The sequence below is a fragment of the Canis lupus genome, chromosome X (genome assembly GCF_003254725.2).
Source record: "Canis lupus dingo isolate Sandy chromosome X, ASM325472v2, whole genome shotgun sequence".
In the NCBI taxonomy this organism is placed as follows: domain Eukaryota; kingdom Metazoa; phylum Chordata; class Mammalia; order Carnivora; family Canidae; genus Canis; species Canis lupus.
This window is the reverse complement of record NC_064281.1, coordinates 122,915,345-122,943,068: the sequence shown is the minus strand read 5'-3', so window position 1 is coordinate 122,943,068 and position 27,724 is coordinate 122,915,345. Positions and strand designations below refer to the sequence as shown.

At 64.6% G+C, this 27,724-nt stretch overlaps 2 protein-coding genes across 3 annotated transcripts; one reads left to right on the top strand and one right to left on the bottom strand.

Annotated features, from left to right (window-relative positions):
• Positions 1 to 5,735: 5,735 nt before the first annotated feature.
• LAGE3 (L antigen family member 3) lies at positions 5,736 to 6,989 on the top strand. The gene is made up of 3 exons (XM_025460964.3): positions 5,736 to 6,006; positions 6,358 to 6,486; positions 6,697 to 6,989. Exons 1-3 carry the CDS (start codon positions 5,801 to 5,803, stop codon positions 6,809 to 6,811), a joined length of 450 nt encoding a protein of 149 aa, XP_025316749.1. The 5' UTR covers positions 5,736 to 5,800; the 3' UTR covers positions 6,812 to 6,989.
• A 4,785-nt stretch (positions 6,990 to 11,774) lies between these two features.
• Positions 11,775 to 26,972, bottom strand: PLXNA3 (plexin A3). Of its 2 annotated transcripts, XM_025460559.3 has the most exons (33): positions 26,904 to 26,972; positions 24,654 to 25,276; positions 23,823 to 24,362; positions 23,194 to 23,376; positions 22,079 to 22,207; positions 21,908 to 22,008; positions 21,423 to 21,546; positions 21,183 to 21,339; positions 21,004 to 21,103; positions 20,766 to 20,880; positions 20,397 to 20,597; positions 20,187 to 20,283; positions 19,858 to 20,048; positions 19,633 to 19,778; positions 19,442 to 19,562; positions 19,208 to 19,344; positions 18,927 to 19,097; positions 18,505 to 18,598; positions 18,167 to 18,406; positions 17,949 to 18,092; positions 17,090 to 17,324; positions 16,863 to 17,005; positions 16,524 to 16,780; positions 16,352 to 16,418; positions 16,105 to 16,251; positions 15,845 to 16,004; positions 15,591 to 15,694; positions 15,277 to 15,373; positions 14,828 to 15,018; positions 14,438 to 14,607; positions 13,798 to 14,010; positions 13,467 to 13,617; positions 11,775 to 12,643 (listed from the first exon to the last, which is right to left on the bottom strand). In XM_025460559.3, exons 2-33 carry the CDS (start codon positions 25,248 to 25,250, stop codon positions 12,548 to 12,550), a joined length of 5,619 nt encoding a protein of 1,872 aa, XP_025316344.1. In that variant the 5' UTR covers positions 25,251 to 25,276; positions 26,904 to 26,972; the 3' UTR covers positions 11,775 to 12,547. The 2 variants fall into 2 exon arrangements, with proteins under 2 accessions (XP_025316344.1, XP_048963413.1); XM_049107456.1 differs by lacking the exons at positions 11,775 to 12,643; positions 13,467 to 13,617; positions 13,798 to 14,010; positions 14,438 to 14,607; positions 14,828 to 15,018 and having other exon boundaries at positions 15,272 to 15,373; positions 15,591 to 15,656.
• Between the last annotated feature and the right edge of the window lie 752 nt (positions 26,973 to 27,724).

Sequence of the window (27,724 nt, the reverse complement as noted above, 5' to 3'; positions counted from 1 at the left end):
TGAGGCAGCTCCTGGCCCTCTGGCCGACACCTCCTCCATCCCTTCAGTACTCGTTCCTGAGCACCCAGCATGGCCCAAGTGCTGGCAACACGGGCCCCGGGAGACGCAGGGCCCTCCCCGGTGCCCTTACGGCAGCCCCTCAGCGAGCACGTTGGCCCCACAGCCTGCCTCAGCGGATGGCAATAGCGCACAGCCAGACTTCCCAACAGGAAGCAGGAGACCACCGTTGTCTCTCAAAACTCTCCCTTTTCGGGGGATCTGTGGGTGGCTCAGCGGTTTGGCACCTGCCTTCAGCCCAGAGCAGGATCCTGGGGTCCCAGGATCTAGTCCCACGTCGGGCTCCCTGCATGGGCCTGCTTCTCCCTCGCCTGTGTCCCTGCCTCTCTCTCTCTCTCTCTCTGTGTCTCTCATGAATAAATAAAATCTTTAAAAAAAACTGTCCCTTCTCCATAAGCAATCAAGCAACAATATTTTTGAAAGAGTCCAAAGGGCTTTCCTTGTAGAATGTTCCAGAGTCTAGATTTGCCTGATTCCTTCCTCGTTAGATTCAGCCTAAGCGCTCTGACAAGCTGCTGGGTCCTTTGCCCTCCCCGCTCCAGCACCTCCAAGAGGCACTGGGGTCAGGCCTGCTGGGGAGGCTCACATTGGTCACATGGTCAAGACCCTGTCTGTCGCGCCTCGCAAAGTTGCGTTTTTCTTTCCTAAAGCACAAGTAGTCAGTCTGGGGTAATGCCCTGAGGCCATCTGTGGGGGACTCTCTTAGTCCCCAACAACCTCAGTCTAGTGGTTTTCCCACGCAAGGATGAATCGCCCCGACGGCTCCACGAGGGGGGCTTGCTGATGCTTGCTTGCTTCCTGTGATTATCAGTGGGCAGCATTTCTCTTTCAAGAACTTTCCTCTTTCCCTGCTCTCTTTTCTTCATTATCATGGTGGGTGCATCAGGTTTCCTTTTTTATTTTTTTAAATATTTTATTTATTTATCCATGAAAGACACACAGAGATTGAGAGAGAGGCAGAGACACAGGCAGAGGGAGAAGGAGGCCCCAAGCAGGGAGCCCGACGTGGGACTCGATCCCGGGGCTCCAGGATCACGGCCCGGGCCAAAGGCAGGCGCCAAACCGCTGCGCCACCCAGGGATCCCCCTTTTTATTTATTTATTTATTTATTTATTTATTTATTTATTTATTTATGTTTCTTTATTCGACAACTTAGGGGGCACCTGGGTGGTTCAGCCAGTTGAGCATCTGCCTTCGGCTCGGGTCATGGTCTCTGGGTCCTGGGATCGAGCCCCACGTCCGGCTCCCTGCTCAGCCAGGCGGTCTGTTTCTTCATTTCCCTCTGCCCCTTACCCTGATGCTTGTGCCCACTCATTCTCTCTCTCTCAAATAAATAAATAAAATCTTTAAAAAAAACCTTAGAATCTAAAAATATTGGTTTGGGGGGCAATTTTATTGGACTATAGTGCATTAATCATGAGTGTACAGCTCAATGGAATTTAAAGTAAATACACCCATTTTCTGTCCCACCCGGATCAAAATATAGAGCATCGCCAGCACTCCAGCACCTTCCCTGGCGCCCCCTTCCCAGTCACACTCCTCCTTGAAAGATCTAATATTCTTTCGGATGATCACATTGTTCTAGGTGTGGTTCTTCCTACTTGGTTCCTGTGTCCCTTTTTTTTTTTTTTTTATGATAGTCACAGAGAGAGAGAGAGCGAGGCAGAGACATAGGCAGAGGGAGAAGCAGGCTCCATGCACCGGGAGCCCGACGTGGGATTCGATCCCGGGTCTCCAGGATCGCGCCCTGGGCCAAAGGCAGGCACCAAACCACTGCACCACCCAGGGATCCCGGTTCCTGTGTCCTTTGCCATGCCTCATCCTTTTGGGTTTTAAGCCAAAAAAACATTTTTTTTTTAAAGTAAGAAAGTTACTTTTTGGCACTGCAAAGTGCTCCGGGCTTATCTTGTATTTTCTCCTGCCCCGGCTCTGCCATCAGCCATTTCTCCAAGAAACTCTGGTTCCTTTTACTAGAGGATGGTACTGAGAAGCCAAGGTTTGGGTGTAAGGTGTGTTCATTGCTACCGAAGTGTTGCTGCTTCTAGACTCTTCTACCAGACAAAACTAGGAAATACATATTTTTGAAGTTCACACCACAATCCTCAATTCCAACCCAATATCACAATCCTTCCTCACCTTCAATGGTGAAAATTCTGGTTCTTGACAACATCAATATATTTCTCATCTGATGCACCAGATAGTCTACCTGGAAGTACACCCCAAGTAGCTTTGCTGTAGCCTTATCACCATCATTTCTAACAGCAAACCTATGAAGAATAAGGTCAATTCTTTTGTCCTTAGAATATAGCCCATGAAGGGATGTACAAGCAAAAAGCTGAGTTAAAAGTCACCTGAATTGGGGTACCTTGGTGGCTTGGTCAGTTAAGGTCTGCCTTCAGCTCGGGTTGTGATCCCAGGGTCCTGGGATCGAGTCCCACGTCGGGCTCCCTGCGTGGGGCCTGCTTCTCCCTCTGCCTGTGTCTCTGCCTCTCTCTCTCTCTCTCTCTCTCTCTCTCTCTCTCTCTCTAGGTCTCTCATGAATCCACCCTCATCTGAAGGCGGATGCTCAACCGCTGAGCCACCCAGGCATCCCTGAATTATTTTCTCTGTGTAGTTTTATTATCATTTCAATATGCAGTTAGGCTAATTTGTTTTGTTTTGTTTGTTTTCATTTGGTTTTGGTTTTATTCAATTTTCACATTTGATTTTTATAAGATTTTATTTATTTATTCATGAAAGACACACACAGAGAGGCAGAGACACAGGCAGAGGGAGAAGCAGGCTCCATGCAGGGAGCCCGATGTGGGACTCAATCCCGGGACCCAGGGGTCACACCCTGAGCTGAAGGCAGACGCTCAACCACTGAGCCACCCAGACATCCCTGATTTTTTTTAACTCTTTCAAATGTACTTTCTGTCCAAAACCAAAACTATACAAAATGGTGTGATCCAAGAAATCCTACCCTATCCTAACCCCCTATAGGTGACTATTTGCATTAGTTTCAGGTTTCTCCTTCCTTTTTTAATTTCTTTTTTCCTTTTTTTAAGTTTCTAATAAGTGTGTGTCTGTTTCCTTTGCACTTTGCCTTTTTTTTTTTTTTTACACAACAATATATCCTGGAAATCATTTCATTTTTCATTAGGGATTTTCCTTCTTTTTTTTTTTTTTTTTACTGCTGCCTAGGACTATTGTATGAATGCCCCATAGTTGATTTCACCAGTTCCCTGCGGATGGGCATGTATATTTTGTCCATTAGTTTTCTAGGACTAATTGTGTTACAGTGAGTGATTTTGTGCATATGCTGTTCCATATTTGTGAAGTAGCTGCCTATATGTAGGATTGCTGGGTCCAGACAGTGATGCCTTATGTTTACTTAGGACTGTCTTTCATTAAACAAACAACAAACCACCTACCACAGAAATTGCACTCATGGGGGCGCTGAGGTGGCTCAGTCAGTTAAGCATCTGCCTCTTGATACTGTTGATTTCCACTCGGATCCTGATCTCAGGGTCTTGACATCCAGCCCCACGTTGGGGTGGGGGTTCCCCGCTCAGCAGGGAGTCAGCTTCTCTGTGTCCACACCTCCCTCTGCTTGGGCTCTCTCTCCCTAAAATAAATAATCTTTAAAAAAAGATACTGCATAGAACAACAAAAAAAGGAACCAGAGAGATATATGAACGATAAAGAAGAAAACAAGGTTATCATTTCAGATTATGATGAATGCTATGCAGTAGAGTGAAATGGGCAAATGTACTGAATGGTACCGGGGGATAATATATTAGATTGGTGACCCAGAAGGCCTTCTTTTGGCCTTAGAATATAGCCCCTGAAGGGATATACAAGCAGAAAGATGAGTTAAAAGTCACCTGAGGGATCCCTGGGTGGCGCAGCAGTTTGGCGCCTGCCTTTGGCCCAGGGCGCGATCCTGGAGACTCGGGATCGAGTCCCACGTCGGGCTCCCAGTGCATGGAGCCTGCTTCTCCCTCGGCCTGTGTCTCTGCCTCTCTCTCTGTGTGTGACTATCATAAATTTAAAAAAAAATGTTTTAAAAAGTCACCTGAATTGGGGCACCTAGGTGGCTTGGTCAGTTAAGGTCTGCCTTCAGCTCGGGTTGTGATCCCAGGGTCCTGGGATCTAGCCCTATGTCGGGCTCCCTGCTCATCAGGGAGTCTGCTTGAAGGCGACACTGGAGTCAAGATCCTAATGACAAGGAGGAGCCAGCTATGGGAAAGTTTGTGGACAGAGTCCTCCAAATAGAAGACAAAATGCAAAGAGGGAGGGGTAGGCCACCCTTGGTCAGGAGCAAAGAAAAGGCCACACGGGGTATAGAAAATGTGGGAGCAGACAGCTGAGGGTAGAGGATGGACAAGCTGGGAACTCAGGTCACACAGAGTTGGGGTTTTTTGGAGATTTACTGATTCGTTTTTGAGAGGGGGTGGGGCGGGGGAGGGGGAGAGAGAATCAGAATGGCAAGCCGACTCTCTGCTGAGCGTGGAGCCCTCCGCCGGGCTGGATCCCACCACTCTGAGATCATGACCTGAGCTGAAACCATTTAACCAACTGAGCCACACAGGCAGCCCCCCAGAGAGATTTTCTAAATGACATCAAGGAGTTTTGATGTGATTCCAAGAGTAATGGGACATCATTTTAGGATGTTAAACAAGAACGCAATGTGCTGTGACTTATATCAAAAATTAAGAGGCAGGGCAGCCCCGGGGGCTCAGCGGTTTAGCGCCACCTGCAGCCCAGGGTGTGATCCTGGAGACCCGGGATCGAGTCCCACGTCGGGCTCCCTGCGTGGGGCCTGCTTCTCCGTCTGCCTGGGTCTCTGCCCTTCTCTTTCTCTCTGTCTCTATGAATAAATAAATAAAATCTTTTAAAAAAATTAAGAGGCAATTCTGTTGCGTAGAAAATAGGCTGTAGAGGAGCAAAAATAGTAGAAAAGCAGTCAGGAAGCTGTTGAAGGAACTGAGGGAAAGATCGTGGCTTCCACTCGGGGCTTGCAATGGAGAGGGGTGAAGCGGTGGCCGTCCAGGCTGTGTGGGGGGGCCATCCAGCAGGATGATACAGGTCCGTTGCGTGTCCCCCGTCCGGATTCCCCAAGGAGGAACACAGAAAACGGACGCAACACTCCGCCAGGGCCGTTTCGTGTCCCTTTACACAGCCGTTTTGCCGGGCAGGGGTGCGCAGGCAGCTGGCGGGGGGGGGGGGCGCATGTGACCCTTGGCCTGGGGGCGCTGAGGTTCGGGCCCCCGTCGGGGGTAGAGCGTCCGTAGAAACCCCAGAGCCCTGAACGTGCTGGCAGGTCACCGTGGGCCTCCGGGGGGGGGGGGAGCCCCAGAAGGCCTCCGACCGCTCAGGGGGGCACCTGCCAGCCCCCTGCACAGCGCTTTTCCGGGGGCACTGCACCCCAGGAAGGGACGGGGACGGGGACGGGGTCGGGGGGGCAACGGGCCCCGAGCCCCGCGGGGAGGGCAGGCGCCCCGGGGCCGCGGCGAGCGGCGAGCGGCGGGGCTGCGGGAGGGAGCGCGGCGACCCCGCCGCCCCCGCTGCCTCGGTTTGGCGGGAAACGGCCACGCGCCCGCAGCCCCTCGGGCCGGTGTGCGCAGGCGCGGGGCGGGGCCGGGGGCGGGGCCGGGGGCGGGGCCCGGGAGCCTCCTCAGTCCGTCGCCGGCGGCGTGGAGGGCGGGCAGGCGGCGCGGCGCGGCGCTCGGGGCGGAGTCGGAGGCGGGGCGCGGCGGCCATGCAGGCGGCAGACGCAGGCGCGGGAGGCGGCGTGGAAGGCGCGGACGATGGCGCGGACGGCCCCGGCTCTCCCGGCGGGGCGGGCGAGGCGACTGCTGCTGCCCTCGGCAGAGCCCCGCCTGTCACGCGGCCCCGGCACGCCCCTAGGCCCGGCGGAGACGCCGCCGCCACGGCTGGAAGGACGGGCGGCCCCACCTACGTGTTGTATCCTGCCCGAGCGGGCCGGGGGCGGCGGACGGGGGGCGGCGGTGCCTGAGGGGCGGACGGGGGGGCGGTGCCTGAGCGGCGGACGGGGCGGCCGGGTCGGGGCTGCGGTGGAGGGAGCCAGCCCAGCACGTGGGAGCGCAGGGGGGCCGCGCGGGGGGCCGAGCTGCGAGCGGGACGCCCACGAGGTGGCTGCAGGGGTGGGGGGAGGGGAGGAGGGAAAGTGGGGGGGGGCGATCGCGTGGCGGGGGGAGGGGCAGGAGGGGGCGGGGTGGCCCAGGGCAGGGGTCGCGGCCGAGCAGGGTCCGGGGCGCCAGGTCGTGCCGGAGGTCCCTTGACTGATGCCCCCAGTGCCCTCTGCGTGCCTTTCCCGTCGGCCGTGGAGGCAGAGATCGCCTGCGGGTCCCTGGCCCCCGACGCCGAGCCCCACGGAGGGGCCGTCGAGAAGCAGCTCACCGTGAGGGGCAGCGTCCTGGCGGTGTAAGTGTGGGAAGGGGCAGCGGGCTGCGGGTCCCCAGGACGGGTCCCCAGGACGGGCGCGCCGCTGGACTCGCGGATACCCCGCCTGGGTGCCGCCTTCTTCCGGGGACCGGGCTGCGGTGCGGGCCTGGGCCGGGGGCGCCCGGGGGGTGTCCGGGCGCGGGGGGCGGCGCCTCCAGGTCCCACAGGCCGTGTCCGCTGCGCTTCCAGCCGCTGGAGAGCTACGAACCCCCGTCTCCTCCGAATCTCCATCATCAGTTTTCTGGACCAGCTTTCCCTGGTGATGCGGACCATGCAGCGCTTCGGGCCTCCGGCCACCCGCTGAGCCCGCGAGGGGCCGGGGCCGGGGCAGGGGCCTCACCTGCTGCCCTTTCCTGGGGCAGCCATTGCCAGAGCAGCCCCCCCTTCTGTTCGTCCCGCCCCCGCGGCCCGCGGGGTCCCTTTGTTTCGTTGGGCGCCCCAGTGTTTGTGACTGCACAAAATAAATGTGATGTTTGCTAAGATCCGCGCAGTGTCCCTTGGGCCGCGGCCCCGCCTCCGGGTACACCTCCCTTTGACCTCAGGGTTCGGAGGAGCCCCTGGGAGGCGGACACCCCGGAGCCGAAGGTGACGGGACGCAGCTGGGGCGGGGCGGGCCTGGCTCCGTGGGTGAAGCGGCTGCCTGGGCCCGGGGTCCCCGTCTCGGGGTCCCGGGGTCCGGCGCCCCTTAGCGGGAGCTCCGCGTCTCGGCTTCTCCGCTCAGGCGCGGACCCTCGCAAATAAGTAAATCTCTTTAAAAAGACCGTTTCGGGGAAACGGCAGCCCGTGGGCTGTGTCCTTGAGTATCGGCGGCTGCCGACCTGTTGGGACGCGCCCTTGGTTTTACCCCTGGCGCTATACCCACGCCCACAGGAATACGCGGCGTGTACTGTGTGCGTGTCCCCGGAGAGTCTCCGTCCAACGTAAACTTCGCAGTAAAAACTCTTTGAAAACCTTGAATGGGTGCGTGAAACATGCACTATCTTGACTGAACGTTTACGTTCTCTTCGACTTTTTGCCAGATTAGAGTAAGGACTCAGTGCAACTCTTGCGTGTGAGTCTTGGCATGAATGACGCTTCCTTAAGATAGGTTAATAGAATTATTTGCTTAAATATTTACTATTTCTTTTTTTTTTTTTTTTTTTTTTTAATTTTTTTATTTATTTATGATAGTCACAGAGAGAGAGAGAGAGAGGCAGAGACACAGGCAGAGGGAGAAGCGGGCTCCATGCACCAGGAGCCCGATGTGGGATTCGATTCCGGGTCTCCAGGATCGCGCCCTGGGCCAAAGGCAGGCGCCAAACCGCTGCGCCACCCAGGGATCCCTATTTACTATTTCTTAAAGATTTATTTATTTCAGGGATGCCTGGGTGGCTCACTGGTTGGGCGTTTGCCTTCAGCTGAGGTCATGACCCTGAAGACCCAGGATCAGGTCCCACATCAGCTCCCTGCATGGGGCCTGCTCCTCCCTCTGCCTGTGTCTCTGCCTCTCTCTGCGTCTCTCATGAATAAATAAGATCTTAAAAAAGATTTATTTATTTGACAGCACGTGGGGGGGTGCAGATGTTGAGATAGAATGTCAAACCAACTCCCTGCTGAGTATGGAGTGCAGCTTGGCCTCCGCCCCACAACGCTGCCAAATCAAGAGTCATGCTTAGCTGACTGAGCCAACCAGGCACCCCACTATTTTTTAAAACTTTCACTCGAGTGCAAAATTAGCAGCACCTCGGTGGCTTAGTCAGTTGTGTTGAACTCTTGATTTCGGTTCAGGTCATGATCTCAGAGTCCTGGGATCCAGCCTCGCACCAGGCTACATGCTCAGCATGGAGTGTGCTTGGCCCCCTCCCTCGGCTCCTGCACTCTCCCACTCTCTCTAAAATAAATAAAAAATAAAATATTTTTAAAAAGAGAGCAAAGTTACTCTCCAGAAAATGTACCTTCACCAGAATGCTGGTTTTCCTACACCTGTCACCACTAGCCCTTTGGCCAATTTTTTTTAAAAAATTAGTTTGCATGAGGGGCACCTAGATGGCTCAGTGGGTTAACTGCCTTTGGCTCAGGTCATGATCTCCAGGTCCTGTGATGGATCTGGCATCGGACTCCTCCCTCTCCCTCAAATAAATAAAAATCTTTAAAAATAAATAGGGGCGCCTGGGTAGCTCAGTCGGTTAAGCATCTGCCTTCGGCTCAGATCATGATCTCGGTCCTGGGGTCAAGCCCCATGTCTCAGGCTCCCTGCTCAGAGGAGTCCACTTCTCCCTCTCCCTCTGCCCCTTCTCCTTGCTTGTGTGCATGTTCTGTCAAATATGTAAAATATTTCTAAAATTATCTAAAATACATAGTCTGCATGAAAAGAGCAAACAACTCAGAAACAGTAAAATCAGAGTTTTGTGGCTGACTGGGCTTAGCCGAGTGAAGAAGCCTGCTGTGACAACTGTTGGAGCTTTTTGGTGGAAGGAATGTGCTCCCTCTAAAATACTGTGTCCTGCAGACTTACCAAGCCCAGGATGCCTGGCAGCTCTTCGGTGGATGTTGTGGGATTTTCTCCGTAGGTGACCATGTTTCCTCACAATAAAGGCAATTTTACTTCTTCCTTTCCAATATGTGTACCTTTTTTATTTTTTAAAGATTATTTATTCATGAGAGACACACGGAGAGGCAGAGACCCGGGCAGAGGGAGAAGCAGGCTCCATGCAGGGAGCCCGACGTGGGACTCGATCCCGGGACCCCAGGGTCACACCCTGAGCCGAAGGCAGATGCCCAACCAGTGAGCCACCCACGTGCCCTCCAGTCTGGGTGCCTTTTAGTGAAGAATTTGTCTCCTGCTTGTAGGGTGGATTTCCCTGGTTGTCTGCATGCCTGGTAATTTTAGGTTGGATGCCAGGCAGGATTTTCTTTGGCGGTCGGATACCTTTGTCTTCCTAGATAGGTTTGTGAGCTTTATTCTGCGATGTTGTTAAATTACTGGGAACGGTTTGATCCTTTTGAGTCCTTGAAGATTTCTTGCATGGGATGGGCCCAGAACGGCTCAATGTGGGAAGCCTTTCTCCCCCACACCTTGCTGAGGCAACACCCTTGTAGGTGGCCTGCCTGATGCCTCCCGAATTGTGAGGTTTGCCCTCTTGGTGGTGGGGCCAGATACTGGTCACTGTCCTGCTTGAGCACTGGACAAAGTTCCCTTTCATTCGTCTAGATGGTCCTCACCCCCACCCTGGGTAGATTCCTCACGCACTTGTGCTGAGGCTGGCTGCTCACTCGAGGCTTCTCTCCCTGCACCGCTCCCCGGGCCCTCCGCCCTGCCAACTCTGGGCCTCGGAGTTTCAGTTCCATCTCCTAAACTGGGGGTGTCCGCTGGGTTCCACCGGGAAACTCCCTCTCCAGACACCGAGCTGGGGCAATTGCAGGGCTGAGTCCTTCCATTGTCCTTTGTGCGTGACACCCGGTTTCTTCACAGGCATCATCTATTGTGTCTGGTTTGGGGGATTCTTTCGAGGAAGTGGCAGGGTCAATCCATTCCCTGTTCGGTCATATGACAGAACAGAGAGTCTGTCATTGAGGACCAAGGAGACTGCTCCTGTTGCAGGCTGGAGAGACAGAGGTGCTTGGGGGGGCGGTTGTCGTGATGGTAATGACAATGAAGACCGTCCCCTGACAGCAGGCAGCAGTTGAAGTGGCTTCAGCAAGAGTTTCTTTTGTTCCCTTGCTTTCTTTTTAAGAATCACTTTTTAAAAGATGTTATTAATTTTAGAGGAAGAAAGAACAAAGTGTAGGGGCAAGGGGAGAGAGAGACCCTCCAACAGACTCTGCACAGCACAGAGCCCGATGTGGGCCTCGATTCCAGGACCCTGACATCACAGTCTGAGCCGAAACCAAGAGTCAGATGTTCAACAGAATGAGCCCCCCAGGCACCCCTTAAAAATCATTTTTATGACTTTTTTGAGAGATGAGAATTTCACTTTTATCCCACCGCCCACTTCACCTCCCCTCTTCCTTCTCCCAAAATGGTTCTCTCCTATTCACTTGGGGTTTCTTTCCCCCCAAGGATAAAAATTGCTTCGATTAGTCATTCATTGGCTTAGTTTCTGTGATCTCACAATGCGAATGTTCTAAAACCATCTTCCTTAGCCTCCGCGGTCTCTTCCCACGTACTTCCCCCCCAGGCCACCTGCCTGCGGAGCGGCCATCCGACCACTGCCCTTGGTCTGGGCTTCAATCCTTACTCTGGGTCAAGCAGCTTTCTCTTCACCTCTCTCGTTTGTGTTTGAAGTCCGGCTCAGTGAGGTTCAATTTCCATCCTGTAAACCTCCCCCCTTTTAGGTGTCCAAGTCTAGTAGTTTTGGCAAATGCACAGTTTTGGAACTGCCACCACCACAGCCCGTTGCCTGGGTCCCCCGTGGGGCTGCGGAAGCTGCTGGGGGCGCGACACCGGTCAGGCCCCTGACCTCTGCACTCCAAACCCTCCCTGGGCTCCCCTGTCCCTCTGAGAGCAGCACCTGGCCCTTCCGGTGGCCTACGCGGTTGGATGTGACCCTCCCTCGCCCCCCACATCTTCTCTGGCCTCCTCCCCGTCCTCCCACCTGGTCCCTGTGACCCGGCCACTCTGGCCTCCTCCCGTCCTCCCACCTGGTCCCTGTGACCCGCCCACTCCGGCCTCCTCCCCCTCCTTCCACCTGGTCCCTGTGACCCGGCCACACTGGCCTCCTCCCCCGTCTGCCACAGGCCAGGCCCAGGCCCCCTCAGGGCTCTTTGCTGTGGGAACTCTCTGCCCCGGTCCGCCTGGCTCACCGCCACCCCCTGACGTTAGCAGGCCTGTGGGCAGGAAGCAGGCAGGTGCGGCCCAACGGAGACACCGCCCAGCCCCCCCGGGGAGATGTGGGTGCCCCAAGGACAGTGAGGAGCCGGGCACGGAGCCCAACGAGGTCCCCCCGAATGTCCTCTCAGGTCCCCAGACCTGCTGCGCGGAGAAGAGGGTGGATGAGGGCAGGTGGGGCAGCAGCGGGGACACAACCCCGCACCCCAGCCGAGGGGCGCTAGGCCCAGGGGGACCGGGCCGGTGGGTGTGGGTGCTGATGGGGTTGGGGGGCTGGCAGGGGGAGCCCCCAGGGCTTTGCTGACCACAGGTGGCCACGGCCGCCCTCCCCGGATCCTGGACCCTGCACCCCCTGACCCTGCCTCCTGTTCGTGCAGAGGCCGACGCCCCCCAACTCCCGCACCTGGCCCCAAGACACCTCCTCCCCCAACCTGCCCCCAGCATGAGGCCACACCCCGACTCCACGTTCCCGACGTTTAATTCGGAGAACAATCCGCGAACAGCAACAACGCAAAAGTTCATGCCAGAGACGAGGAGGGGACCGGTTTGCGGCCCAGGACACGGGGCCCGACTCCTCCTCCTCCTCCGAGGGAGAGCCAAGGCCTAAGGCACGGCCCCTCTCGGCCTTGGGCCCCCCCCCACAGGGCGGCTGAGGGTGCGGGCAGGGGGGCCGGGGAGGGGAGGGCGCACCCAGGCCCCCAGACCCGCTCAGGCCCCCCTGCCAGTCCCCCGAGCCGCAGGTGCTCAGAACGCGGTGCCCCCCCAGGGCATGGAGGGGACGCTGCGGCCCGGCTGCGGGGGGCCCCGGGCACACCCTGCCCCGCACCCCCACCCGAAGGGCTGCTCCCCCAGCCAGGTCCCCACCCCCCACCCATTGGGCCCATAGGAGGAGGAGGGGGAGCGGGGAGCACTCGGGAGGAGCCGGGAGGCTGCCGCCGACCCAGGGGAGGCCGCGGTGCCGCCCGCAGATGGCCGGGGGGGACATAAATTAAATAAATAGGTGGCTGGGGTATAAATAGCGGGGGGGCGGGCAGACGCGGGGCGGGGGGGGGTATTGCTGCCGCGGGGCTCAGGGCTGGGTCCCGTCCCCCTGCCCCACGCAGGGCCCGAAGGAAGGCACTCAGGAAGGGGCCCGCGCGTCCCCGGGGGCTGTTGGCCGGCGCCGCCCCGCTCCAGGGCCGCCCAGGACCGCGGGCCGGGCCGGCCGCCCCCTCCGTCGCCGGGGCCGCCCCGTCAGCCGTTGCCCGACGCCAGCCCGATGATCTGCTCGAGCTTCTGGCGCAGCTTCTGCTTCCGACAGGCGGCGTCCCGGTCCAGCGCCGCCAGGACCTGCGGGGGGGCCGCGAGCCGGGCTGGCGAGGGCCCCGGCCTTCCCCGAGCGGGGCGCCGCCGCCCCGGCCCCAGCCCTTCCCGCCCCGCGCCCCGCGTGTGCTCCCCCCACGGCCCTCCGGCCCGCACCCCGACCTCTCCTGTGCCGGGCGCAGCCCCTGCTCCGGGCCTCCTGGCGCTCGACCGTCAGTGGCCCCCGCGCCGCCCCGCGCCCCGGCTTCCTGACCGCCTCCCTCGGGGGGACAGGGGGGCTCATTCCCGTGCCAGGAGGCCCCCCGCCCTCTCGGGGTTCCCCCCCCCCCCCCGCCCGCTCCGCCGCCCCCTGCCGAGTGTCCCCGGCGCCGGCTGCGTGGGGCTTTCTCCCTCTGCCCCTGCTCTCGGCCCGAGGGGAGCTGGGGGTGCTCGGGGCTGCCAGGGCCGGGCCGGGCTCGCAGGTCCTCGCTTCCGGTAAGGAGGCATCCTCCAGTGCACACGTGTGCGCCACACGCCCGGGGGCCCTCTAGGGCTCGGCCCGCCGACCCTGCGGCCTCCCCCCGCCCCGCCCCAGCGCACCCGGCAGCCCATCCGTCCCCCGCACCTGCACTTCCACCAACCACAGCTCCGTTCCCTGCCCAGCGGCTTGTCGCCTAGGCCCCTCAAACCCCAGCATCCCTGGAAAGCCGGGGGCCGGTTGGGCGAGGCGTCGGGAGCAATCTACAAGGTGGGCTGCGTGTCCCCCCATCGCCTCCAGCACCCTGCAGCGCCCTTCACCCTCGCTGAGCCCACCAAAGGCCCCGCCTTTGCCACCAACTGTGTCGTCAGGGCCTGTGGGCCCGGCACGCACCTCCTGGCGGTACTTGGTGACGTAGAAGTAGAGTTCGCTGAGCGCGCTTAGGATGTTGAAGTCACTGGCGTGGAGACGGGACTGCTCCACCAGGTAGGCGTCCATGTCCTGGTCGCTGATGGATGCCATCTTCGCGATGTCCCGGTAGTACCTGCCGGAACCCTGAGGCGTCACAGAGGCAGGTGTGCCCAGGCCCCTGCCCTGGCTGCCAGGCCAGTCCTGGGCCTGTCTCCTCAAGCGGACCCAGCCCGGGGAAGGGGGTGCGGAGCGGGTTCCCCGGGCGGCCTGGCCCCGCTCCCCCACCCGGCCGGGGCCGCAGGGCAGGGCGCACCTCTCCACCCAGCTCTTGTAGTTGGGGATGTCCTTGGCGTAGAGCAGCTTGTTGGATGGCGAGTCCTTGCCCAGGCGGTGCTCCGACGTGGAGCACGAGTCCATGAACGTCTGGGCCACCACAGACAGGCAGGCGTCTGTGATGCTGCTCTTGTGGATGTCGAACACGAACTGCGGGTTCTTGATCACGTTCACCCAGAAGCGCAGGGGCAGGCTGCACAGAGGAAGAAGCCCCCGACGCGCCCTCCCGTCACCGCTCCCTTCTCGGCTTCCTGGCTGGCCCGGGCACGTCTTGCCCACGGGCAGCCAGGGTGACCCACTGACGTCAGCGGGCTTGTGTTTCAGCGTCCGCCGGAGCTCCAGCCTTCTGCGTCGCTGCACTCCCCCTCCGCCACAGCCGCCACAGCACCTCTGCCCCGTGCTGGCCCCGCTACCAGCGTCCCACGTGCCCCACGGAGCCCACGTTCGGCGTCACGCTCACTCCTCTCCGCCTGTGCCAACACTGACGCACGTCCCCTCCCGCCCGGACGCCCACTCCAGCCCCCGTCAGCCGCCCTACCCCCGCGGTCCCCGAGTGCCGCCAAAGCACTGGTCTCCTCCCGCCACCCGTCCCCCAGCAGCGGCCCAGCACCGGGCAGTACCAGTTGCTCTTCCAGGTGTGGCGCACGTCGGGGTCACTGATCTGCCGCTGGTCGGCCTGCTCGTCCAGGAAGTCGAACATGTACTTGATGGCCAGGGGCAGGGCCGAGCCGCGGTGCGCCGTGCTGAACACCGTCTCAAAGAGGTCATCCACAAACTTCTGCAGCGTGCCCTGCGGGGGCTCAGCAAGAGCGCAGGCCGTGAGGGCGCCCGGTGGGCACGTCCCCGCAGCGCACGGGGGACGCAGGGCTCCCCTGCAGGGACCGCCTCAAGCCCGGCCGGGAGTTCCCAAGGCCCTCAGAGCCGCCCGCTGGGTCTGACCGACCGTGGCCTCCCCCCGGGCCGGGCCATCCGCGGGGCCAAGGCCAGGGCGGCCCAGGGCGGGCCCACACCTTGGTGGCCAGCAGCCGTGTCAGGTAGATCTCCGAGACCATCTTGCTGCCACGGTCCCCCTCGCGGTGGTCGGCGTGGTCGTGGTTCTTCACCAGGTGCCACAGCTTGGTGCCCGTTTCCTGGTCGGGCGTGATCATGGGTGCCCGAGAACGGAGGCTGTCGGGGCTGCTGGCCGTGCGCAGCAAGCTCTCTGGGGCGGGGAACAGCGCGCCGCTCAGGCCAGTGGGGTCCCGGCGGCCACGACCTCAGCTCGTGCCCCACTCTGCTCCAGGAGCCCAGCAGGCCGAGGGGGACCTGCCCGCTCCCACTGGCCCTCCCTCCCCGCCTCTACACTCTGCGAGCACCCCCAGGCGCCAGCCCGCCGTTCGGAGAGGGGGCTCCCCATGACAGGTGACGCGGCCTCGAAGGGCACGGGCCTGGCAAAGGCAGCCACACCAAAGGCACGTACCGTAGCGGCTGAGCGAGCGTGTAAAGGTGAAGGAGTTGGCCATGTTATAGGCGGACACCTGTTTGGGCACCAGCGCCACCAAGGAGCCGTCTGTCACCTGCAAGCCCCAGAGACAGAGGGAAGCAGTGCGGGAGGCTGAGAGGCCTAGGAGCCTGAGCCAACGTCCAGGGGTGCACACGTGGGGAGGCACCCGAGGGTCCCCGAGGAGGGACCGTGAATGCAGGGGCAAGATGAGGGAGGAGCGGGGCCCCAGCTCCTCTGTCCTCAGGGCAGGGCCCTGGCTCCCAAGTGGAGGAAGGCCCCCAGCCCCTCACCTGGTAGTGGGCCAACGAGTTGACCCTCTTCCAGTCACACTCGATCTTGGTGGTGACATCTTCGTCCTGCAGGATGATGCGGGCCATGCGACCCTGACGCCACTCTGCAGGCCACAGACAGCCCTTGAGGTGCAGCTCAGGGTCCCCGGTCCCTGGACCCGCTCCCCTCACAGGACAGAGCCCGAGTGGGGGTGTGAAGGCCCGACAATGTCATATGGCTGCAGGGTGGGGACCAGGAGGCAAGGGCAGGTCACCTAGGTCCATGTCCTCGGCTTTGGGGCGCTGGGAGTACGGGAGGCCCTTGTACACAGCGTCCAGCAGCTTATCTTTGGCTTGGGTGATGCTGTCACAGTTGAGCACCTTCACTGGGACCTGCGCGCTGCTCTCGCCCTCCGGGAACACGCAGTGCAGGGTCTGAGCGGGAGGGGAGCATAGGCTGGGGCCCGGGCGGAGCTTCCCTCCCCCCCCCCCCCCCCCCGTGCCTGGAGCCCTGCCCGCCTGGCCCCCCACTCACCAGCGTCTTATAGTCGATCTGCTGCCGAATGAGCTTATCCTCGCTCAGGGAGTAGCGGGCCTCGCCCGTGATGGCGTCGATGGGGCCCTTCTCCATCTGTTGCTTGATGGCGCAGTAGAGCAGGAAAAGCGGCTCCCCGGCGCACTCCTGCGGCATGGGTGGGGGTCGGGGTGGGGTTGGGGTCGGGCACACAGCTTGCGGCTTCCCCCCACCCCCTCTGACCCTCTACCCGCCAACCCCAATGTACCTTCAGAAACTTGTGCAGCAGGAACGTGAACCAGTTGGTAAGCATCTTCTCGGCCACCGACTCGGTCCTAGGGCAGAAAGGGCACTGGGCCGGCGGGCAGAGCAGGGGCCCGGGTGGGATGTGCTCTGGCAGGGGTGGGGGCGGCGGGGGGCGGGGCCGGGCCTCGCAGTACCTGCGCAGCAGCAACTTCGGGTGGTTCTTGCTCTGCAGGTTTTTCTCTATGAGGTCGGCCAGCAGCTGCTTGAGCAGCCCGGTGGCGTAATCGAGGCGACTCTGCAGGACCACCATGGTGAGCGAGGCCACGGTGCCGCGGTCCCGCATGGAGAAGCTGCTCTGGGCCTCCAGCGTGTGAATGAAGGTGAGCACGAAGGCGCGGCTGTGCAGCAGCTGCCCGAAGAGGCGCAGAGCCTTCTCGACGTTGGGGGGCGTCTGGGAGGGACGGCGGGTCTCAGACAGCGGGCCGGCCCCGGGGGACGGGGGACGGGGCGGGCAGGGCAGGGCAGGGACTCACATCCAGCTCCTTAAGCACCGGATGGGCCTCAATGCCCGGGAAGAGCACGCGCACGGCGTACGTCCGGTAGTCCAGGAAAGGGATCTGCACCCCGTCCATGTGGCTCGTCAGCTCGTGGATATCCGTCTGCAGCTCAGCAAAGGCTGTGGAGGGCCAAGGAGGGAGAGTGAGCAGAGCAGGACGGGGCCCCGGGCCCCCCGCCCTGCACCCTCCCCCGTGCCAGGCACCTTCCTTGCATTCCAGAGCCACGCGGGACTCCAGGTTGTCCATCTGGAGCTGAAGCCGCTTGAGCGTGCGGTCGGCATCCTGCGTCTTCCGCTTATAGGCCACCAGCACGGCGGTGATGGCCAGCAGCAGGAGGCCACCGCCCGCCGCCAGGCCCACCGTGGCCGGCAGGGTCAGCGCCCGGTCCGCCGTGATGTGCAGGGTTCCCAGCCAGAACTCCAGGCCGCCGACCAGCACCTGCACGCCGCGCTCGCCGTGAGCCCGCCTCCCCGGGCCCCGGGCCCTCCCCGCGCGCCCCTGCCGGCCTCCCCGGCCCCTATGCCCTCCCCGCGCGCCCCTGCCGGCCTCCCCGGACCCCTGGGCCCACCCCGCATGCCCCTGCAGGCCTCCCCGGGCCCCGGGCCCTCCCCACGCGCCCCTGCTGGCCTCCCCGCGCGCCCCTGCTGGCCTCCCTGGACCCCTGGGCCCACCCTGCCGTGCTCCTGCCGGCCTCCCCGGACCCCTGGGCCCTCCCCGCGCCCCTGCAGGCCTCCCTGGACCCCTGGGCCCACCCCGCTGTGCTCCTGCCGGCCTCCCCGGGCCCCGGGCCCTCCCCGCGTGCCCCTGCCGGCCTCCCTGGACCCCTGGGCCCACCCCGCCGTGCTCCTGCCGGCCTCCCCGGACCCCTGGGCCCTCCCCGCGCGCCCCTGCAGGCCTCCCCGGGCCCCAGGCCCTCCCCGCGTGCCCCTGCCGGCCTCCCTGGACCCCTGGGCCCACCCCGCCGTACTCCTGCCGGCCTCCCTGGCCCCCGGGCCCTCCCCACGCACCCTTGCTCCCCTCCTGGCCCCCGTGCCCTCCCCGCGGCCTCCCCACCCCACTCACCATGACAGGCTGCCGGCCTGTCTGGCTCGGTGAGTCGCACAGGAGCTGTGTGTCGGAGACGGTGAGCACGCAGGGCTGGCCCCCGATCAGCACCGTGTAGTTGAGGCGGGAACTGCCAGCTGCCGCGGGGATCAGATTCTTGCCCTGCGGGTGGGGGACACGGTCAGCCGGGGGCGCCCACCCCCCTGCCTCTCCCGGTCTCTGTGCCCCACTCGTACCTTCAACACTACGTGGGAGCCAGGCTTGACATCCAGGACACCAGAGGGCCCGAGTGGCTCAAAGCTGGGGTCAGGGTAGTAGGTAAAGGAGGACCGGTTCAGGGAGCGGGCCGTCTGCACGTGATCCAGCAGGAAGCCAAACTCGTCTGGGTGTTCACCCTGGGCCTGGGGCTGGGGCCGCCCCAGGAAGATGCCGGGGGCTTTACAGAGCATGGCAGTGTCGTTGATCACCTGGCACGTCTGCGGGAACGAGGGCAAGCAGCCTGGCACGTGAGGGCACAGGGGGCAGGGGCGGGGCGGGGGGTGGGCAGGGCAGGGTGTGGGCCACTGGTACTCACGTTGGTGGTCTCGATGCCCCGGTACTTGGCCCGGACCCGGGGCTCCTGGACTGTCAGCAGGTGGGTCCCACTCACAGTGATGGCAGTGCTTCCACTGGGGGCAGTTGGGGAGGGGAGCCTGAGGCCCCCTCCCCAACTATGTCCCCCTGCCCCCTGCAACTGCCCCCAAGATGGCTCTGGAGGGTTATCAAGGCTGCTGGGGAGCCCAGGGCCCCTCCACTTAGGGTACGAGGTGAACGCCAGGGGCTGTGTTGTTGGGAAGACTCTGTCCCCTCTGGCGATGAGGGCTCGGGCTCACCGGATATGTAACTCAGCGCCCAAGGCCCTGGTCACCAGGCAAGGCCCCAGGACAGGAGCTCAGGGCCACAGTCCCTGACGCCCACCGATGCTGGCCAGGCTCCCCGTCTCTCCTAGGGTCTTACTTGATTATGCTCCAGGTAGGCTCAAGGCGAGTGACAGTGGGGTCCTGGGTGTAGGTGTAGAGGACTCCGGGGCTGGAAATGTTGGCGCGGTCGATGGCCAGGGTGATGGGGGCCTGGCTGGGGCCCAGGGTGGACACGGGCGAGATACACACGATTGCCTCCGCGTCTCTCCTATGTGGGCAAGTGGGGCGTTCAGGGCAGGCGGCCCGGGCCCACGACCCGTCCCGTCCTCGGGGCCTCCTGCCCAATGCCCAGGCCGGGGCTGACGGGGCCCTGCCCACCTCACAAACTGGCACTCGCCATCTCTCACAGTCACCGTGACCCTGCTGCCGGCATCCAGAGAGCTCCCGGAGATCGTGAGCCGTGTGCCCCCGGACGCCGGGCCCCGACTGGGACTCACACGGTCAAATGCTGGGGTCTGTGGGAGAAGCAGCCCTGAGGGGAGGGAGGAGGCAGCCCGATGGGGGTGGGGGGTCAGAAGGGATGGCAGCGGAAAGGGCAGGCAGCCCACGCACCACAAAGCTGTAGAGCTGCTCGGACTGCGTCCGGAAGTCAGCGGAACAGTCGCCCACACAGAGCTCCGCAGGCCCTGGCGGCGGGCTGGGCACCAGCGACTCCTCCATCTCACACACGATCCTAGGGGTGGATCGGAGACGGTGAGGGCGCGGGCGGCCCGGGGCCCAGGCACCCACACGGCCGCACTCACCTTTCGGCGCTGACGTACTCAGAGGGGATGGAGTTGCAGCGCACACCTGCCACCCGCAGGCCCACCTCGCGGTAGCTGAGGCCCAGGTTCTCGCCCACGATGGTGACCCGCGTGCCTCCCTCCTTGGGGCCCATGAGCGGGTGGATCTGCAGAGCAGGAGAGGCGAGAGGGTGAGGCCAGAGTCGCGGGCGCCCGGCAGACAGACCGGGGGCGAGGGCGGCCGACCTGGGCGATGCGGGGGTGGCTGCAGCGGGTGCCCTTCTGGCTCGGGTGCATCCAGTTGGTCTTGGGCGCCGGGCAGTGGGCCCGCAGCTGGCACCTGTGCTCCGAGACGCACCAGCCGCAGTTGAAGCGAGGGTCGGCCTTGAGGCAGAGGCCGCAGCTGGGCCTCTGCGCCCAGCACTTATACAGGAGAGCTGCGGGCAGAGGGCGCAGCTGGTGGGGGGGCAGCTGCAGGCAGCCGGGGGCGCTGGGACCCCGACGAAGGGTCTCCCCTCCCACCTTCCCCGCCCCAGCTCATGCCAACTGCGGCCCAGGACCATCCCGCCCCCTACCTCGGAAGGTGGCAGGCTTGTCGATGGGGAAGTCCCCGTCCCAGACCACAGAGAAGTCCAGCTCGGTGTCACCGTACTCGTCGCCCTCATAGGAGTACTGGGAGAGAGGGACCGCGTGACCCCGAGAAGGCGCGCCGACACCCGGCGGGAGAGCGGGGCGCCCCGGAGCCCCCGCCCGCCCCAGCGCCCCCAGCCCGGCCCGGGCCGCACCGAGGCGTTCTGGCACTGCACGCTGCTGCTGTTGAAGCGCACGGCGGGCACCCGCTGCTGGCGCCCCTGCACCCGGACCACGCACTCGTAGTTCTTCTGGCCCGACTGGGGCTGCGGCAGGTTCTTGGCCCGCAGGGTGAGGGGCTGCATGACGCCCACCGGGATCAGGAGGTCCCCGCTGGGCAGGATCTCAGGGCAGCCCTGAGGGGAGAACGCGCCCGTCAGCCGCACGCCCGCCGCCGCCATCTGGACCCAGCGGGGCCGGCCCCGGGTTCAAGGGGCTCCAAGGAACCAGTGAGATGAAAGGCAGAAAAGCCAGCGGGCAGCCCCCGCGGAGCCCAGCCCCCTCGCGCCCGGCACCCGCCTCACCTCAGGGCTGTGGACCCTGCCCTCCTGGAAGGAGCACTCGTGGGGGTGGCTGGTACACACGTGGCGGTACTTACACCAGTGGCAGGGGTAAGGGCTGCCAACGCAGGACATGCACCTGCGGGGGAGAGGCTTCACGAGTCACAGAGAAGTCTCTCTCCTACCGAGGCCCGCACGAGGACGCAGCAAGGGACAGGGACAGAGCGACGTGGGGACAGGGTGGGGAAAGGCCACGACTCACGACTGGAGCGCGCTGCAGTTGTAGAGGACAAAGTCCACGCCGGCGAACTTCACGCCAGTCTCCCTGGAGAGCAGCTGCAGCCGCACGGTGCGCGTGGCCCCTGCGGCGAGCCCAGGGGCGGCGGTGAGCAAGCCGGGGACCGGAGGCGCCCCCAGCCCGGAGAGCCCCAGCCCACTGACCGTGCCCCCGGGTGAGCGCCCGGAGCTCCTGCGGGGACGGCGAGGGGCACTGCAGCTCCCCGGAGGGCAGCAGGACGGCCTCGCTCGGCGTCGCCTCCTCAAAAGCACATCTCACACCGGCGCTGAGGTCTGGCACGTTGCGCATGGCCAGCGTCAGCTGGGGGAGGCACACGAGTCAGGGCAGGAGGCGCCCCCGCGCCCCGCCGCGCCCCGCCACAGCTCGCCCACCACGCCACTCACCTGCACCCCGGGGGATGTCACCGAAACGTTGTTGGGCCGGACCCGCACCTGGACACACTTGCTCAGCTCCTCGGCAAAGCCGTGGGGGGCGGAGGCGCCCGGACAAGCCCCTTGGCGGCAGCACCTGTGTGGGATCGGGCCGGAGCCGGCTAGGCAGCTGCCCCGGAGGGCCCTGGCCAGGGGCGCGCTGGCGCTCTGGAGGGAAGAGGGGACACCTGGCCCAGCCCGTAGTGCCAGGCAACGGCGCGCTTTGGCCTCATCCCCCGGAGTGCAAGGGCTGTCACTGGGGACGCGGGTTCTGCTCATTAGTCGGATGAAGCAGAAGGGGAAGGCGGACGAGGCCACAAGGGCACGACTGGGAGGAACGGGCACGTGGGCGGGGGCAGGCAGTGCCCCCCCAAGCAACAGCCGGCCTCGCTGGCTCCTCCCCAGAGCAGGGCTGCTCCAAAGCCAGCCTCCCACCGGTTCCCCGCCGCCACCCTCACCTGTGCTGCAGCACACACCAGCCGCAGTGGGGGTCCCCCGAGCCGAGGCAGGCTGCGCAGCTCGCGTACTGCTCGCAGGTCTCCACCGGGAGCTGGCTCACCTGGGGACAGGTGCATCAGTACCCACCCTGCCCCCACCCTGCCGCCCGCCGCCGCCCGCCACGGGCCCACCTGCTTCTCACTCAGGAGGTAGATGTGCCGGTGGTCAGGGCTAAAGAGCAGGTCTCGGAGAATGGGGCTGCCATCCACCACAGGCACCGTCTCGTAGAGGTGGGCATACTGGGAGCCATCAACCCGGACCTGGGCCGCGAGAGACGCCAGCCTGAGGCCAGGGCGCCACCGCACGCACCCAGGAAGTCCTCTTATCAAGCCGGGGCCTTCCCAGGCTCGACCAAACTGAAGCCGGGCCCCGCGGGGCCCGGCACCTGACCTGCCCACTACCCCAGGCCCCCACAGGCAGGGAAAGGAGGGTCCAAAGGCCACCCTGGAGGCTGTTGAAGGTGACTCAGCCACTCAAAGAGGCCCCCAAGAAAGAGAGACGGGGAGATTAATGTCGCTACGCTGAGGAGAGAGGGGTGAGTGCTCCAGGAGGAGGGCTTTTTAGGGGGATGACACCGTCCTGGAACAAGAGAGCAGTGAGGGCTGCCCGGCCCTGCGAGCTTGCTGAAAGCACGGAGAGGCACACTGTAGAGGGGGAGCAGCGTGTGGTTTGGGAACGATGCCTCCCAACGAGGGCCCGAGAGGGGAGCAGACCAGGCCCCCAAGAACCCAGCAGCTCCCTTTACAAACCTGCCCCCGCCCCCCACTGTTCTCAGACCTCAGGGGGGCAGCTCCATAGCTGCCCAGTGAGCCGGCGGGTGAGCACGTGGAGGCCGTCCTGACTCCTTCCCTTCAGAGCTGGACACTGGAGCTCCCGTGCATCTCTCCCTTCCCCGCTACCCTCTGCCCGGGAATGGAAGCGGCCCCAGTGTCCGCGAGGGGACAAGAGCGCACAGCGGGTTGCAGCCAAACTTCTTCCTCGTTCATGCAACTGAGGACTCGGCAATGATGGCTCAGCCAGGGCCCTGCTCGCTTAATGGGAACGCCCTGAGACGGGTCTGGGCTGTCACACAGCCGGCAATTGAGGCCATGGCGGGCACTGGTGCTGGTGAGTGCGGACGGCCGAGGAGCCGCCCGTGCAGCGTGGCCGGGTCTCCAGGGCCCGGCCTGGAAGTCCGCCTTCCCCCGTGGCCCGTGTCCCCTTCAGGGCCTCGCAGTGCACGATCCTGCCCGAGCCCCCGGCCTACCTTCTTCAGGCTGCCGTTGCGAGTGCCGATGAAGACCACGGAGTGCTGGCGGTAGGTGTAGGCAGCCACGCTGGCCATGCCGTCACTGCTGTCGGCCAGCAGGGGCAGCCCCTCGATCACATGCAGGCCACCCAGGGGCTGGTTCAACACCAGCCCGCAGAAGTTTCCATTTATCTGCATGGGCTGGTGAAATAGGAGGCATAGAGTGAGAGTCAGAGCTTCGGGGCACCAGCAGGACCGAGGCCACGAGACCCCATATTCTGGAAGGAAGCGGGATGCGGAACTGGCTTCCCGGCAGCCAGACCAACTGCTCGCCCTGGGACCTCACGGGAAGGCAGGGGCTGAGGAGCAGGAGCGGGGAGGGGAGGGGGAGGCGGCAGGCAGCCCCAGGCCCAGTTCCGAGGCCTGCAAGACGGGGCTGTCTGGGAGCGGGAGCCGGAGCCACCGGCCCGGCCCGGCCGCGCACAGGAGGGGCCAGGGTAGGCCGCGAACAGAGAGAAGGCAGGCCAGGGAAGGAAGGACCAGCGAGGCCCGGAGCTCCGGGGCGCGGGGCGCTCGGGCCGCGGCCAGGCGGGGGAGGCCGCACAGCACCCAGGCTGGGCCGCGGCCAGGGGCGAGGGCGCGCTCACAGTATTGATGCAGGGCAGCTCCTTGTTCAGCAGCCAGGGCAGGGCCAGCGTGCCTTCCCCGCGGTAGCAGGACTGGATGCGGCGCCGGATGTGCGCGTTGATGTTGCTGAGGGTAAAGAGGCAGAGGATGGTCTGCCGCGGCGGGCTGGCCCGGTTCTTCTGGCCCTGAGAGAAGACGGTGAAGAGGACGTCCTCGTCGGGCGGCACCCCCAGGTCCTGGGCCAGCAGCACGCCGGGCTTGGCCAGGTGGGCACTCTGCACCAGGCGGTATTCCACGCCCCGCCAGGAGCAGCCGATGGGGAACTCGACGTAAGAGTAGAACTCCGAGTCCCCAGCGCACATGCGCACGATCTTGGACGTGAAGAACTTCTCGCCCGCCGTGTCCAGCAGCGTCTGCTGCGTGTCCAGCTGCAGCGTCAGGAAGTACACGAAGGAGGCGCTCACAAAGCCGTAGATGTAGTAGATGTCGAAGGCGGGGTACAAGGACAGCGTGTCCGAGGGGATCTTGATCTGCGAGGAGACAAACTCGTCCTGGTACACCTGGGGAGCAGGGTGACGAGAGCATGGGCTCCCAAAGCCTGGCCTCGCGGCCCCCACGACCCCACTCCAGCCCTGCTCCCACAACACGGCCCCCGCTGCCCGGGGCTCCCCGTGCGACCCCCCCCACCCAGACGGTCGCGGGAGCCCGGGCCAGGAAGGCCACAGAGGGTGCGCGGCCCCATCCTACACCCTGGCCGTGCCCGTGCCCCGCAGCCGCCCCCCTCTCGGACCGGGGCTCTTGCCGAGGCGCCGACGGCGGGGCCGGGAGTGCGGGGGCGCGGGCTCACCCACCAGACTGAACATGTCGGCGCTGTCCTCGTCGCTGATGAGCTTGCGGGAGCTGAGGGTGGGGAAGTACTCCGACTTGCCGTCCACGGCCGTGCCCACGAACAGCTTGCTGGGCCCCTGGCCCTGCTCCACAATGACGCCGGCCATGGAGTCCGGCTCCTGAGCCCCTGACAGGTAGTGTTCCTTGCGGTGGTGAGGCTCCCCCAGCTTGAAGAGGTCATCGAGGCGCAGGAACTGGCAGATGCCCTGCCAGATGCTGCCGCAGGCCACCAGGCGGCGGGCCGCGTAGTCAATGAGCAGCAGCTTGTTCACGTTGTCCACGGGTGCCAGGCGGTGGGCACACACGCGCATGCTGGGGGGCGGGTAACAGCGGGCATTGTCCTCCACGGGCCCCGTGACGTGGGCCCGCAGCTCGGTCAGGTTGGGGGCCAGCTTGAAGACGCGGTTCACTGCACCCACGAACACCTCCCCGGTGACCCGGTGCACGGCCAGGTGGGTGAGCGTAGTGTCTGTCACCAAGAAGGCAGGGAAGGGCCTGCTGCTGCCCACGGCCCCCGCCACGGCAGGGAGCACCAGCAGGAGGAGGCAGGCAGCAGGCATGGCCGGCAGCTGCGCCGGGCACCGGCCTGTCGGGGCAGAAAGCAAGTGCCAATCAGCGGCCCCCAGCACGCGTCCGCCCCCAGACCAGAGTCCCAGATGGTGGCCGCGGCCGGCGGGACGGGCCTCCGCCAGGGCGCAGGAGCGAGCCGCGGGCGCAGGCAGGCTTGCGGGCCATCAATCATCCCCCAGCCCCCGCTGGAAGGGAGCCAGGAGGCCTCCCCTCAGCCGGGCCACACCCAAGGGGGCAGCAGAGCCAGGCGCTGGGGAAGGCAAGGCGGGAGGCCCGCCCAGAACGAGACCCCAGACAGCACATCCCGGAGGCGACGGTGGCCGGCCACACACCAGAGCCGCTGTGGGCGCGCCCCGGGCCACAGAGCCACCCCACGCCCAAGTCGGGGGAAGGGGAAAGGCAGAGAGTGAACAATCACGAGTGTGTGTGTTGGGTGGGAGGGGGGACACCACTGCAGAGTGGCACTGCCACCGGGAGACCCAGGCCCGAGGTGTGAGGCACGCGGGTCCGGGGCGGCCCCAGCGCCAGCACGTCCCCCTCGCCGCCCCGGGGCCTCCGTGAGCTGGCCGTCCCGGGGCCTGCTGTGTGGCCTACGCACCGCCACACAAAGCCGAGCTGTGCCTGTCCCCACAGCCACGCGCCGAGACACAGAAGTCAGCCTCTGCTCAGGCGCACCAGCCAGATGGCCCCGGCAGCCGAGCGCCTCTCCCTCAAATCCAGGGGCAGCGGCGGGAGGGGCGGCGTGGGGGGCACCAGGCGCCCCGGGGAGCATGCGAGGTCCCCAAGTAGGCGAGGCCTTGGGGGCGGGGCCGGGGCCAGTGTGCGGGGTGCCCAGCTCGGCCAGGTCGGCACCCCCAGGCCACACCCAGCTCCCGGCGGCTCCAGGCAGCAAAGGCAGCGGAGCCGGCGGGGGCGGCCGGCGGGGTTAGGGCTCGTGCTACCCTGTCTGCGCGCCAGCCCCCAGGGACACCCAAGGTACCGGCTAGGGCGCAGGGCAGCGAAGGGACAAGGCCCGGGAGACAGGAGCCGGGAGACGCCTTTGCTAGAACAAGGAACAGGCCCTGCTCGAGGCCGCAGAGTCCGGTTCACGCTGCTCGTCTCTCGGGGCTCTTTTGTCGGGTCTGCATGCTGGACCCCCGATGCCACGGCCAGGGAAGGAAGGGGGGCGCAAGGCAAGGGGGCCGCATCGCACCCCAACCTCCTGCACGCCCCGCAGGGATGGAGGCGCACGCAGGCCGGGAGGGGGGGCAGGGGCAGGCTGCGCACCCCCGGCCCAACGTCCACCTGTAAGCGGAAGCCCGAGGGGGCGGCCCGAGCCCGGGGCGGCTGCAGCGCCCGTCCGCAGCGCCCTCCGTGCCGCGGCCCGCAGCCCTGCCCGCGCAGGGGCACCCCCGGCCGGGCCCCGAGTGCCGAGTGGGCGCAGGCGCCGCCGCAGTCCTTGCAGGGGCCGCTCCTCGGCCACAAAGGGTCCCCATGGGGCCGGGAGCAGGGCTCGGACCGGCCGTCCTCGGGGCGCTGGGCACGAAGCTCCGGCGAGGCCGGCGCCCGCGGCGCCCCACGGGCAGGGCCCGACCCCGAGGCCGAGCCCCGGGCCGCCGAGCCGCCTGGCCGCGCGCGGGCGGCGGGGCGCGGGGGCCACCTACCTGCCCGTCCCTCCGCCGCCGCGGCTCCGGGTGGCCGCCCGCCAGCCACGTGGACGCGCCCCCGAGCCCCACCGCGGCCCCGCGCGCGCGCCCCCGCCGCCGCGCCCCGCGCGCGCCCCCGCCGCCGCCCACACACTGGGCAGGCCCGCGGCCGCCGGGGCCTTTTAAGCCCGGACCGTACCACCGCGCCGCGCGGGGGCGCCCGGGGAGGCCGGCGGGCGGGCGGGGGGCCCGGAGGCGCGCCGCCCCCGCCCCCGCCCCCCCGCACAATGGCCGCGGCCGCGCCTCTCCGCCCCGCCCCCGCGCCCCCGGCCCGCGCGCCCCGCCACACCCCCTCGGCCCCGCGCGCTGGCGCCGCCGCGCACACGCCCCGCCCCGCCGGCGCCGGAGGCGCGGCCCGGCCACCTGCTGCGGGAGCGGCCGCCCCGGGGCCTGGGAGGCGCGAGGCGGGGCGGCGCGGAGCCTGCTCGCGGGGTGCCGCCAGGTGCGGCGGGGACCGGGGCGGCCGCCCTGCCCTGGGCCTTCCAAGTAGCTCTGTGGAGCTACGACGCACCTGTCACAGCGAGACGCTCCATGACCTGTAGCATATCCACAGGCTCGGGCCACCATCGCGCCGCCAAATTCGAGGACATCGCCCCCCCCCCGGGGGTACCCCCGGACTCCCAGCAGTCACCGCCCCCCCCCCCCCGTAAGCTACTTTCGGACGCTGGATGTGCCAGTTCTGCGCACGTCATGCGCGTGGACCCACGCATTCCGCGCGTGTCGCTGCTGTCTGCGTCCCTTCCCTGTGCCGCGGTGCCTCCGAGGCTCATGCTGTTGCA